The following is a 13,168-nucleotide window of genomic DNA, read 5'->3' as shown; positions in this document are numbered from 1 at the left end:
AAGCTAGTTTTATTTTCCTTTTACTTTGTTTGTAAACTGCAAGCCAAAACGATCAGCATCGATGGCAGTTCTCAGAGCTTTCACCCCACAGGAGGTGAACTGTGGAAGCCCATACAGACGTTTGTTTGGGTTCTTTGGGTTTTGACGATGCCGTTGGCATCCCCCCCGGGACTGACCCGTCTCTGACCCGTCTCTGTGGTGTCCAGTCTGTCCTCGGTGCAGAGGGACTCTCCCTGGCCTTCCGACACATCGTGGGGTCCCTGCTGTGGTACTGCTCCCAGCGTCCGAGTGAGGAGCTCCTGCACGAGGTCATCGTCTGCGTGGGTTACTTCACCGTGAACCACCCCGACAACCAGGTAACCTCCACCGCCCTGAAATATGGCTTTGCCTTTCATTTCAACCTCTGTGGTTAAAAACAGAGGTATGTAGAATTCAAGAGAGTCTGTATAAATTGCCAGCACCCTATGTTTTTGTGTTAGGATGAGGTTTAAAGGTACAATAGGTAAGATTTTTTTTGTTAAAACATTGTTGCAAGACAATTGTAAATCCCTTCCTGTCATTGAAAAAGGCTCACTGACATATTGACTCACCCTCTACCTGTGTTTATAGTCCTTTAATTCGGCCGGCACTCTGTGCCAAAACATCGTATAGCTGTACAATAATTTAAACTCGTTGGTTAAAATTTGGTCCTAATTGCCACAGCCAATGGCATTTCGATGTCAGCACATTAACAGAGAAGGGGGAGGGATAAACAGTGTTGTGGTTTGAAGGTGTTTGTTGCTGCTGTTTGTTGCTGCTGTTCCTCTCTTGACCAATAGAAGTCAAAAATTACCTATTGTACCTTTCAGTCAAATATTTTAATGTGCTATCATTGTATACTGCCATTTCACAGATTGAGACCGTCTTCATTGAAATATGCTGTGTAGATCTTTTATGTATGTGTGTATACTGTGGTGTGTAGTGTCTTAACCTCCAATCCTCTAGGTCAAGCGTTCCTACATTGGAATTCAGGGACCCCTGGGGGCCCACATTAAAACAGGAAAAATATTTTCCTCTTCAAATAATATTTTGTTTATATTTCTGTATTTCATATCTCTAACGATATCTGACATATTTCAGACTTCTAGATACAATCGAGAACATAAGAGCTGAAGAATGTTTGTTGATGAAAACCAGTCATGCAGCCCATCAGTGTACCTACTGTCCAGAGAGTTGGATTCTAAATGACATATTATTTTTATTTTTTTATTACATATTCTGAAATATATTCATAACATTCCATAACATAATGACGAGAACATGCCATTCAGCCTAGCAACGCTCACCTTTTCCTACGAATAAAGTGTACCTACTGCATTCAAATACTCAAATACTGATAAGAAATTCAGCCATGTTTCTGAGGTAGCTCGACTGCCGCCGCAAGTTACCAGCAGTCGCGGGGATTCATCCATTTGTCTTAATTGTTGCACTTTCCTTTGCCGGTTGAGTGCTGGGCGTTCTTGCTGGTGTTCCTGCTCATTGGGCACTGTCTTTTTCTTGTTTCCGAACGCTAAACAAAGCAACAAAAGGAGTGCCTCGTCAATATTTCAGACGCTTTGGCAGGGCCGGCCGCCGGGCCCTCCTCGGTCGGCCACCCTGGCACCATGGCCTCGCGTGCCGCGGTTGGCCGTCCTTCGGCTGGGGGAAGCCGCTCGTCGCCTTGCCAGCGACAGGGCGTCCAGGGAAATCTCCCCTGAAAGCGAAAGCGTTCCTCGGTCACACGCGGCGGCGTACGGGCAGATTACAGATTCTAATCAATTTCATTCTTTTTTTTTTTTTTTTTTTTAAACGCGGTCTTAATTTAAGGATGTGTTCCTTTTTTTCATGACCGCCAATTCAGTTCTCCCCTTCTGCTGCTGCTGTCCAATTTAATTACTCTGATGTGCGTAATTAGCATGTGCTGGCCGTCGTCGGGTTCATTTGCATATTATATTGGATAATTGAATGAGGGCTGATGATTGGATTAGGAAAGGGGGGTTGGGAGGGGGTGGCAGGAGGTTGACAGATGATTCAGCTTTGTTCGCACGCGGAAAAGTTTGCCGAAACGACTGGGCTGGGAATAGCCGACTTGCATATTCATTCATCTTGAGCTGCCACTTTGCTAATTTAAAAATGTGTTGCCCCTTCGCTCTGGTCCCTGGGCTTCAGTTTCAGAAGGAGCTGCAGCGTTGCTTCAGCCCCTGCGTTGTTTCAGCCCCTGCGTTGTTCCAGCCCCTGCGTTGTTCCAGCCCCTGCGTTGCTTCAGCCCCTGCGTTGTTCCAGCCCCTGCGTTGTTTCAGCCCCTGCGTTGTTTCAGCCCCTGCGTTGTTTCAGCCCCTGCGTTGCTTCAGCCCCTGCGTTGCTTCAGCCCCTGCGTTGTTCCAGCCCCTGCGTTGTTTCAGCCCCTGCGTTGTTTCAGCCCCTGCGTTGTTTCAGCCCCTGCGTTGTTTCAGCCCCTGCGTTGTTTCAGCCCCTGCGTTGTTCCAGCCCCTGCGTTGTTTCAGCCCCTGCGTTGTTCCAGCCCCTGCGTTGTTCCAGCCCCTGCGTTGTTTCAGCCCCTGCGTTGTTCCAGCCCCTGCGTTGTTCCAGCCCCGGCCCTGTCTGAGCTTCTCTTGACAGACACTACACGGGCAGCTGGCAGGTGAGAGAGAGAAAATACCGGAAGTTAAGAAATGGCAGGTTTCCCATACTTCTTGCAGGATTGTCTAGCCAATGCACAATTTTACAAGGGGGAGGGGGCGTCTGAAAAGCAAGCCTCCAAATGCAGGTTTTTTGGGTGAGTTTCGGGGCTTTTTCGGAATGTCCGCAAGACCGGTCGTGTCCTCCGAGACAAAAATGTACACAAAGGGAAAGACTTTTAATCCCCTGGATTTTTTGAGTGAAGAAAGCTGTTTAGAGCATCCTGTCTGCTTCGCAGCCTTGTGCATCGCTCGCTTTCAAAAGCAAGACCTCCACGGCTCTCTTTCAACATTAATACTTCGGTCGGCCGTATTAAAAACAGTACTCCGGAGTGAGTGTGGGGAACAGAGTAACATTCCGTGGATTCGGAATTTAAAGTTAAGGGCAAAGCACGTTGTGATTAGACTGAATAACAGGAACACATTTATTTCAGTAATAGCTGTTCATACAATGGTAAATAAAAATGTGATTAGTAACAATTGAAGGACTCGTAAGAACATATTGAACTCTGTAAAGTTATACAGGCTTTCTTGTCTTATAACAGTGAATATTTTTAGTGAATAAACATTTTTACTGTAAAAATAAATAAATAAACTAAAATAAAATGTTTCTCTCTTTACCCACCATAATGCAATCCTGAGCAGTGTTCAGTTTCTGGAATTAAAAGTTTTTAGCCCTCCCGCCCGCCCCCCCCCTCTCCTGTATGTGCTTTAAGGAGGATAAATTGTTTAGAGGGGGATATTCAGAACAGCTTTAGCGTTTCACATGCTAATGTAAGCAGTGGTGGCAGAGGAAGGCATGTCTGACCCGGGGCCAGGCCCGTGACACAGGGCACTGATCCAAGGCCGGCTGCCCCGGCTTTGTTTATGTGTATGCACAAGAAATAACGCAGAGCATTAAAAAAAAAATCCAGCGCTTTGAAGCGGAGCCACTATCCGGAATGATCTACGCCCCGCACTCCCAGGGTATAAATAATTTACCCCAAAGCACAAAGCCCCTCGAAAAGGGTGACTTACGCACTGTCGTTCGTACGAGAAAAAAAAAAAAGCCCAGCGTGGTTCACCTGTATGTCATATTCTCCCGTCTGGACGTCCGGGAGGGAACTCAGAGAATTATGAGAGAAAATGTTTGTAATTCTGAGACTGAATGTTATTGCTACTGGACTTTTGCTAATATAATTAGTTATTTTCAACTGTGGAACTTCCAGTTTTTAAAAAAAGGGCTTCCGCTTTTTAATGAATTCACAAAAATCAATCAGTCATCACTTTTCTTAATGCACACAGATAACTAGCTGAGCTTGGTTTTACAAAGGAAGGCAGCTGATTGAGCCTGACTGAATGAGATCTGCTGAGTGAAATTCTCATGCATTTGATAGCTCCTTTTGCCGGCAACATTTCATGACAGGCCTTGCTTGTTTTCTAGCCTGCTACTGATCTTTTGGAATATGTTAACCATTACAAATAGCGCACACGCGCGCACACATGGGCATACATACACACACACACACACACACACACACACACACAATGCCTGCGGACAGAGGCAGCCGGGAGCCCTCTCAACCTAGCGGCTTCCAGACAACAGCCCCTGCGAGACTCTGAATGACCCACACTGTACCCCACCACCCACCCCACTCGCACACTCCGCACACCACCTTCCTAATGCTCAACTGAACTCCCCCATTTCTCTAAAAAGGTGCGTTTCCCCCCCCCCCCCCCCCGAGACCCTGGCTGGCGGCAGTGCTCCTAACCCCCGTTAAACTGGCGCTGAACGCTTCCTTCAACAGTCGCTCTCTGCCAGGATCACGGAGCCTTCATCACCTGCGTGACGAGCGAGGACCGGCAGGGTCCAGCGACTCGCTACTCTCTCCCCGCGGCGGGAAGCGGGTCTTTTCAGAGCGGGAACAATGGCGGTTGAGGAGCCACAGGGCCCCGGCGTGGCAGCCGAGAGGCGGGAGTGCGGGCGATACGTTGGCGACTGCGGGCGCCCTCCCGTATTTGATTTATTGACTCGTTGAATGGCAAGCCCAGGGTTTCGGGGAATGAGTTCTTTAAAAGCAGCCCTGTCTTCTCTGTTTCATGCTCTGCGTTCTTCTGTTTGCCTCCTATAAACCTTTCAGTACCAAAGGGTGGATAATAACTCTGTTTGAATTTTTTGGCGCGGGGCGATGGCAGCTTTCCGGAATATTCCCGGCGGATTATGTGCGATCAGATCGAAGCCGACGATCGCCGGAGGACTCGATAAATCTGGAGATCCGAGGCGGCCTGGCAGGCACCTCGTCCCTCTGTGCAGGCTGATTTACTTGTTTGCCCTTTTGTCAAAGAAGCCTTTTTCAAATTATCCCCCTTTTTGTTCCAGCGAATGTTTAGGTGATTGTGCAAGCTGCCGTCGGGTTGTCTGTGGAGGGCGGGGTTAGGAGCGAGCGAGCGGAGGGGGGGGGGGGGGGGGGATCTCGTGACCTTTCCCGTGGGTGGCGCGAGCTGTTAAGAAGAGTCCTTTCGGCAGTAACTTCCCTCCACGAGGGCCCTCGTCGCTCCCCCGATCGGCCTCTGATGTGGTTTCCCCGTCTCTTATCAGTAACTCGACCGGTCCCACTTTATGGTAATACAAATGTTTAGAGAAGAGAGAGACTGGATCTGTTTTGTATTTTCGGCAGGGGCCGGGGCTCTAAAATTTGTGGCTCCGTTTGAAGGGTGAAGGGCCCACGTCCTATGAGCAAGGGGTGCTGAGGGCGTCTAGACGTGCGGGGTAACTGGAACTGGGCTGTTTGAAGATTTGTTTTATTTATTTTATTTTTTGTAAATGATAATTTATTATTCTCTTGCTCTTCCTCTTGACCTGAGGCTGATGGGAGAGTTTGGTGGGTAGACACGGGTCTGCCTTATTGGTACATGTCCAAGTCCAAGCCAAAGCCCTTATGGTCCTGGAGAAATTTGTACTCTACACCCCGTTTAGCAGTGTGGCTCAGCGCCGAGGGAATTCAACCACAGGTCGTGGGTTCAAATCCCATATCTCTAAAACGGTAAATTAGCCAGGATAAGGGCATTTGTTTTTAAAATGTGTAACGGAATGTAAGACAGGGCTTTGACATTGGGCTTTCTGCTGCCTGCTCTGCATTGGCTTTTTCAATTGCGATTATAAAGTGCATTATATTTTCTTACTTTAGATGGGTCATTTGTACTTGTTAGTCATTCCTACGTGATAAAGAACACTTACGCATCACACATAGACATAGATTTTATTTTATTTTTTTGCTATACTTTGCAGACAATTCTGTTTGGGGTCAAAATATGCGCATGATCTTGAATTTCAGCTTTTATTTTATCTAGATTTGTTAAACAACTTATTGTGTATTATAAACAACATACCACCTTTTGTATCAGACCACACAATTTTTAGGTGAGCAAACATATTGGAACATGTGACTGACAGGAGTTTCTTGATTTGTCCTGTCAGATTGATTGGTTAAACAATAAATAGTTCTGAATGTCTACTCTTGGTTTTAGCCTTGGGTGCTGCCTGTGGAGACTGCATTTGTGTTAGAAAAAATAAACCAACATGAAGAGCAAGAGCTGTCTTTAGGAGAAATGCAAGCCATTTTGAAGCTTAGAAAAGAGCCATTGCACAAGCATTGGGGATAGCTTGTACAACTTGGAATATCCTAAAAAGTAAAGAAACCGCTGGTGTGCTGAGCAACAGACAACGAGCAGCTCGACCAAGGAAAGCAACCGCAGTTGATGACAGAAACACCCAGAACATCAGTCAATGACATCACAAACATCTCCACAGGGCAGGGGTGAAGGTATCTCAATCAAATGTTCGAAGAAGAATTAGCAGCAATAGAGAGGCTCTACCACAAGATGCAGACCACTTGTTTATACCCGCACGCACACTCGCGCAGATTAACATCTTCAGTGGGATGATTTCATCCCCTTGTATTAGCGTCGTGGTTCAGCGGTCAAAGTCCCCGCTAAAGGGCCCTCCGCCCCGGCCCCGTTTCGGGTTTTTAGCAGGACTTCTTCTTTTCTTTTTAGCCTGGCCGAGTTTGCGTTTCACATCACAGAGTTTACGTGCCCTTTTGTTCCCGGGGAGCCGCTCTGCGGTTAGCGCGGGGGAGGGCCGAGGAGCGCGGCCGAGCGGGACGGTCAGGAACGCCGGAGCTTCGAGGAGCTCGCCGCCTGATTCACGGCCTCAGACAGCCCGCCGTTGCTTTTATTGCCCGAGGGCCCGAATAGATACTCGTGTTTATGAGGAGAGGCTCGGAGCGGCGCAAATCCCCGCTCGGAAGGGCCCTAGAGCAGAAAAGTTATTTTTCTACGACCCGTAGGAGCTAAAAAAATGTCTGTTTTGAAGGAAGCTTCTTTTTTTTTTCCTGTTGCTGCCAGACCTCCATGTTTTATGGGCTCCCCCCCCCCCAGCGCACTTGAGGATGGGCAATATGTTTGGAAGTTTGGAGGATGGAGAATTATGAGATGGCCACGGGATTTGTGGAGAGCACGAATGCGCGCTACGGCTGTTCCTAAGCCGAAGAGTACTTTCATTCATCGAACCTCTTCCCAGAACACCCCCCACCTCCCCACACGCACAGCGATATTTTACGTTATTGGGGATTGGAATGTTTAACGTTCTGCTGAAAGATGAGTTTTCTTTGGATTCTCGTTTTGCAAATTTATTGAATCTCTCCCACCCGGATAGGGGAGATTGATCCAGAATGCCAGTTGAGGCATTGTGCCCTGAAAATGGAAGTCTTCCTCCTTAAACGCATCTTAACCCTCTTCTTAACCATTGACTTCAACGTTTTCTTTTTTCTTCTCCTTCAGAAACAACTAGATCCTAGGATTAGTTCTGTGAGACAAGGGCTTTGGTGGACCCAGTACATGTCCCCTTAAACACATCATTAATTGAGACGAGTGAGAACTGGGTGATTTTTCATGTTTTTTTTGGACATACGGTCAAAGTTATTTCAGCGTTGCGGGTAAGCTTAGCACGCTAACTGTAAACGGCGTAAATAATGGGCTTCCTTGCATGAGGCAAGGCCGGTGTGTGCATGTCCTCCCCCCGGAGGAGGGAGAAGGGAGTCGAAAAGAAAGACTGATCATTGGTTTTGTTTTTACGGTTCGCAAAAACATCTTAAAAAGCGGCCTTAATTTGATACGGCGTCGTCTGAGAACCCTTTGAACGCTGCTGTAGAACAGTCCAAAGAGGCCTCACCTTGAAACTATACGAAAAAAGAAGGGGGGGGGGGGGGGGGAACCCATGAATTATAGGTTTGTTTATCGTGCTCTTAAAACCTTAAAGTGCATTATTAAACAGAGAATGCCCTGGAAGAGTATTGTTAAAAGTGTCTTTAAAATCTTGTAAATCCTGGGTAATTTATGTCATTGTGGTCGGGGAGCCTCACCCCGCCGCTCTGGTTCCAGTTTGGAGGACTGTGCTCAGTACCTGTGAGAGCTCTTGTGTGTTTCTTCTGCTTCCCGCCGCGATTTACTGTCCTGACCCCCTGGGGACTTCCCCGGTTCCTCCCCGGCCGGCCCCGACCTGCCCCGGGCTCCGCAGAGAGGGAGCGGAGAAGGCAACGGCGGGGCCACACGTCAGTCACCCGGTCTATCGCCTCCTCCTCCTGTCGCTCCCCTCTAATCAAACTAGGCCGGGAGTGATTCGATTTTAATGTTGGTTTGCTGGGTATGACGGTGCGGTGGAAAGGCCCTGGCAGGCGGAGGTGGGTGGGTGGGGGAGGGGTGGGGTGAGGTGTCATCTCGGTGACGGTTCCATTAACGGTATTGCTTCATCTCATGGAGTGACCGTGAGACACCAGCTCTCTTTCTGTCTCTCTTTCTCTCTCTCTCACTCTCTTCCCCTCTTCTTTCCACATTTGCTGGCATAATAAAATTCTGTCACATAGTTTTATTTTTTTCTTTCTTTCTTACTTTTTTTTTCTTCCTTTATTAGTTGTTTCTGTTATTTTTTCCCTCTTCAGAGGTAATCAATATGTGTCAGTGTAGACTAAAACGTCTAAAATAAGTCACAGAGCATTAACCTGTGTGGAACGGCTGATTGTTTCAGTGGTAGTTTCACAGCCATGGATCAGGGCTTTGCCGCGACATCATGAACCTCTGAACTCAGCACTGCTCCCGTCAGCCTCGCGCTCTCCAGGCTTCTTTTATCCAATTTCACAATTCGCTAATAGTTGCTCCAGCCTGTATTTACAAGGAACTAAAAGGGGGGTAAAAAAAACACAGTTAGGTAGTCATTGTGTTTTATAGCATGTAATTGTGGAGTGGGTGGCTTTGACCTTTATTTCTCCTCTTGGAACGGCGTGTTTGTGTGTTGTTTTTGCGGCGGGTTTACGCGGAGCGGGGGGGGGGGGGGGGGGGCGCGGTGTGTGATTTACGGCGCAGGGGCGGACTGAGCGCGCTCTGTGTGTGTTCCAGGTGATGGTGCAGTCTGGCCGCCAGCCCAGCGTGCTGCAGAAACTGTGTCAGCTGCCGTTCCAGTACTTCAGCCACCCGCGGCTCATCCGCGTGCTCTTCCCCAGCCTCATCTGCGCCTGCCACAGCAACCCCCAGAACAAGGTCATCCTGCAGCAGGAGATGAGCTGCGTGCTGCTGGCCACCTTCATACAGGTACGGTCCACCTGCGTACAGGTACAGTCCACCTGCATACAGGTACAGTCCACCTGCGTACAGGTACGGTCCACCTTCGTATAGGTACGGTCCACCTTCGTATAGGTACGGTCCCCCTGCATACAGGTACGGTTTACCTTCATACAGGTACGGTCCACCTGCGTACAGGTACGGTCCACCTTCATACAGGTACGGTCCACCTTTGCACAGGTATGGTTTACCTGCATACAGGCACGGTCCACCTTCGTACAGGTACGGTCCACCTGCATTCCGGTATGGTCCACCTTTACACAGGTACAGTTTACCTGCATACAGGTATGGTCCACTTTCACACTGGTATAATTTACTTGCATACTGGTATGGTCCACCTCTATACAGGTACAGTCCACCTTCATACAGGTATGGTTTACCACAGGAGTATGTGGTACTTTGTGGATGACCTTTATACAGGTCTACCTTCATATGGGTATACCCTTTTCCTTTACATAAATATAATCCACATTCATACAGGTGTGGTCCACTGTCAAACAGGTAAAGTGAGCTTTGGATTGGTTATGGTTCAAATAAGTACACTGGTCCACCTGCATCTAATTATGGTACATTATGATAAGTCTGCTGTGTACCTCCAAGTCCGATCCACACACCTGACCCAACCAACCTCATCCTGCCCCTCAGTAACCCTGCAACACCTGTCCAAAGGCTGAGTGAAGGCTTAATTTCCAGTTGTTTAGGGAGTGAAGACAGGTTTCAAACTATGGCCGTATCAGTAAGCGCAGAAGGGATTGAGGTGCGGCCGTGCCGTGAGCATATCGTCTGCTCCGGGTTTTTCCGCCATTTTGCGTTCACTCCTGTTTCCCTGTGTTGGAAGGGTGGGCGTTATGGATGGCTGTCTCGGACATTTCTACTAAATTTACCTGCCATGGCTTGAGCCTCCAGTAAACAGGGTTCCTCCTTCATCTTCCCTGACTGTCTCCCCTCGCGCCTGCCCTGCTACCTAGAGTATTTATCTTGAGATTAGTTTGACTATAAAACGTAGAGACGCTTGTCGTTTCCTTCAAACAGTGGAAAGACGTATGGTTTTCTGCTGTTTCTCTTCGCCCGGTCATTTATCCGAGACCCAGTCGGGGAAACAAAAGGCCTTTTTGCCGGCACCATGCAAGTTCATTAGGACCAAGACAAGATCTCAGGTGTCTTTCTCTTTAAAATGGCAAAAAGGTTAGCAGAGAAGTGAAAATTGTTTCTAGCCAACCGTGTTTTTAAAGGAGCCAGCACAGCCTGTGCGCTCTGCTGAAGAAGGATGATGTTTAAAGCCGTGTTTTTGTTGTCGGCTTCGTATAAAAGCTGCCTGCATATCAATGAAACCCAACTTCTCCGCCACGCCTAAAGGGCTTTTGAAGCAGGCCTTTCCTTATCTGTGTAACTTGAGATTAGAAGTGATTAAATTGTTGCCTTTACCAAACAAAGATAAATCTTTTGCAGTGTGCCTGTTTTGAGAAGCTTAAAGGAACATCTGAAACAAGCCGTAAATCAAATTTTGACAGACAGTTGTCGCTGACGGAGACCACAGGCACGGCTAACGCTGCAGTCTGAGGTCTCCTGTAACAGCCGCTGTGCGCGACTCAGTGTTTGAAAGAACTGGACTGAAGTTTGTTTCATAAAGAGAAGGATAATGGCTGGTGTGTTCACTGTGAACTTATTGAACGCAACTGGCAACTGGGAAAGGGCAGCTGATGGAGACAGTGAGTGGTATGCTGCTTCATCGCCCAGGCAGATTTAGCTCATTTGATTAGCGGAGGGTATTTGAGCTAGTTGTCCAGGAGAATTGAAACCGGTGTACAATGTGCAGAGTTCCTCCTGTTGAACTGAGTGGGGCTGACAGAATACTTACCAATACCATTTTGCTCTGCACAAATGTTCATCTTTTCCCACTGATAATGCTGCTGGAAAACATTTGACTTTATTTATTTTCCTTTTACCCTGTAGGACTTCGCTCAGAGTTCCAGCCAGACAGAAAGCAAGACGTCCTCGCAAGCAGGTGAGCAGGAGCTCCAGCAGTTTTTCTCCATCAGTCTCTGCACGTGTACGAGATTCACATATGAAAACTAACAGCCGCGAGAATGTTGAAATGAGGCCGACTTTATTCCTTTCTTTTTTTTTTTTTTTTGTCAACTGAGGTCTGTTTTCATTCCCACAGTCAAATGTTCAGTGTTAAGTCAACTCTTACAGAGGACATAAGGTCCCTGCTGGATTCGCAAACTCTGTTAAGAGTTGAATTAACACTGAACTTTTGTGTGTTCCCTGGTTTGGAATGGCCACTCGTAATGATCAGACTGTGTATGCCGTGTAAGAAGGTACAAAAAGTGCAGAAAAGGGTACAAACGCTTGTCAGGTGGTATCCTATAGGTGCATAGGCCTACTACCTCTTGCCATTGGATTATTAATTAATTTGTCCCTTTTTTTGTTTGTAAAAGGTACATATTTCTATCAAAAATAAGTGTTGTATTTTTCAGGGTACATTTTGGAAATTTGTTCCTTAAAGAACAGAAATGTACCTCCAATGTACTCTTATTTCTGAGAGTGTACTGTTAGCCAGTCGCTGCTGGTGTTCATTGGGCAGCTCGGCTAACGGCAGGTGCTCAGTTCTCCAGAGTGCACAAAGTGGCGGCAATACCCTACCTCACGTGCCCCCACTGTGACCACGCACCATCCTCAGGGACACCGTGCGCCTTTAATTCGGTCTCTCCTCTGCATTTTGTTGGTCCTTTTTGTCTTTGCCCTCCCTCACTTTCTCGTTTGGTTTCTCTCCCGCAGAAAAAGTCCCGCTGTCTCTGGACTACCTCGAGCTGTCAAACCGTTTCCCCCGAGAGCAGTGGGATGCGGCCCTGCAGTTTTTCCTGAAGAAGGAAGCCGATTGATCCCGCGGCAGCTGCCTCACCTCTCTCACAACTGTGTTAGCGAGACACACAAACTCGCTGCAAAACAGCACAGTATGGCTGTACGTTCTGCCTGCATCGTTGAAGGATAACGTTAGCTTTAGTGGTCCAGTTCCGTTTATTATACCTAGTTTTCATTTTTGATAATAGGTCTCCAACCATTTGGTAAGAAACTCATCAGACATACAATACATTTCCCCCACTGTTGATCAGGCTGATTGTAGCTATTTGTTTTGCGATTATTGAGTGCATGGATAAAGTGCTTTGAAGATGCTGATAAAAGAATGCCGTTTTAAAGACTCTAAGGAAATGAGAAAAGCACTCTTAAACCAGCCAGAATGACAAGCAACTTAATGAATGGGTAATGGGTCTTATTTATATGTTTATTTTGTTAACCAGCCCCTTTGTTATAAGACTTGGGGCGTTGCCTAGTTTACGTTTTTTTCAACCGTTTTTTTTTTTTACTACTTTGTCGTTACCGCGACTAGTGTGCGTCTGTCCTGTACGTGTATTCTTTGTTCGCAAGTACGAACCATCCTGAGTTTTTTTTTGAAAATGCCTGGTTTCAGGCTTGTTTTGTGAAGCACTGTAAAAGCACCTAATTTATTTCATAATTTACCAATGTATCACATGTAATAAAATTATTTATTACCACACGAACTCCTTTTCATTTCTTATTCAGTTGGTGGGGACGAATAATATATTTAAAGATTTTCTCAAACACGGCGCAAAGAAATGTTTGTATTCAACAAAAACTGCGAACAGGCAGTGGCATTAAATATCCTAGCCCCTGCTCGTTGTGTTTAAGAGTTTGGAGACCAGAAACCATGGCAACCCGTGTCTGAGGAGTCCAAAAACCTCAGGATCCTCTGGGCTTCCTGAGACAAATGAACTGTTTTTGCTCAGTCTTCACCT

General features: G+C 47.1%; 1 protein-coding gene across 3 annotated transcripts in view; it reads left to right on the top strand.

Annotated features, from left to right (window-relative positions):
- Positions 1–12,913, top strand: part of scaper (S-phase cyclin A-associated protein in the ER) — a 102,048-nt gene extending 89,135 nt beyond the window's left edge. For all 3 annotated transcript variants that reach the window (XM_061222574.1, XM_061222573.1, XM_061222575.1), the window contains 4 exons: positions 207–356; positions 9,129–9,320; positions 11,304–11,355; positions 12,132–12,913. In XM_061222574.1, coding sequence (XP_061078558.1) covers positions 207–356; positions 9,129–9,320; positions 11,304–11,355; positions 12,132–12,235 — 498 coding nt within the window. In that variant the 3' untranslated portion in view covers positions 12,236–12,913. The remainder of the gene's footprint in view (positions 1–206; positions 357–9,128; positions 9,321–11,303; positions 11,356–12,131) is intronic.
- The last annotated feature ends 255 nt before the right edge of the window (positions 12,914–13,168 follow it).

Source organism: Conger conger, chromosome 15, assembly GCF_963514075.1.
Source record: "Conger conger chromosome 15, fConCon1.1, whole genome shotgun sequence".
NCBI lineage: Eukaryota > Metazoa > Chordata > Actinopteri > Anguilliformes > Congridae > Conger > Conger conger.
The sequence above is the reverse complement of the archived record's forward strand: the minus strand, read 5'-3'. Positions and strand labels throughout refer to the sequence as shown.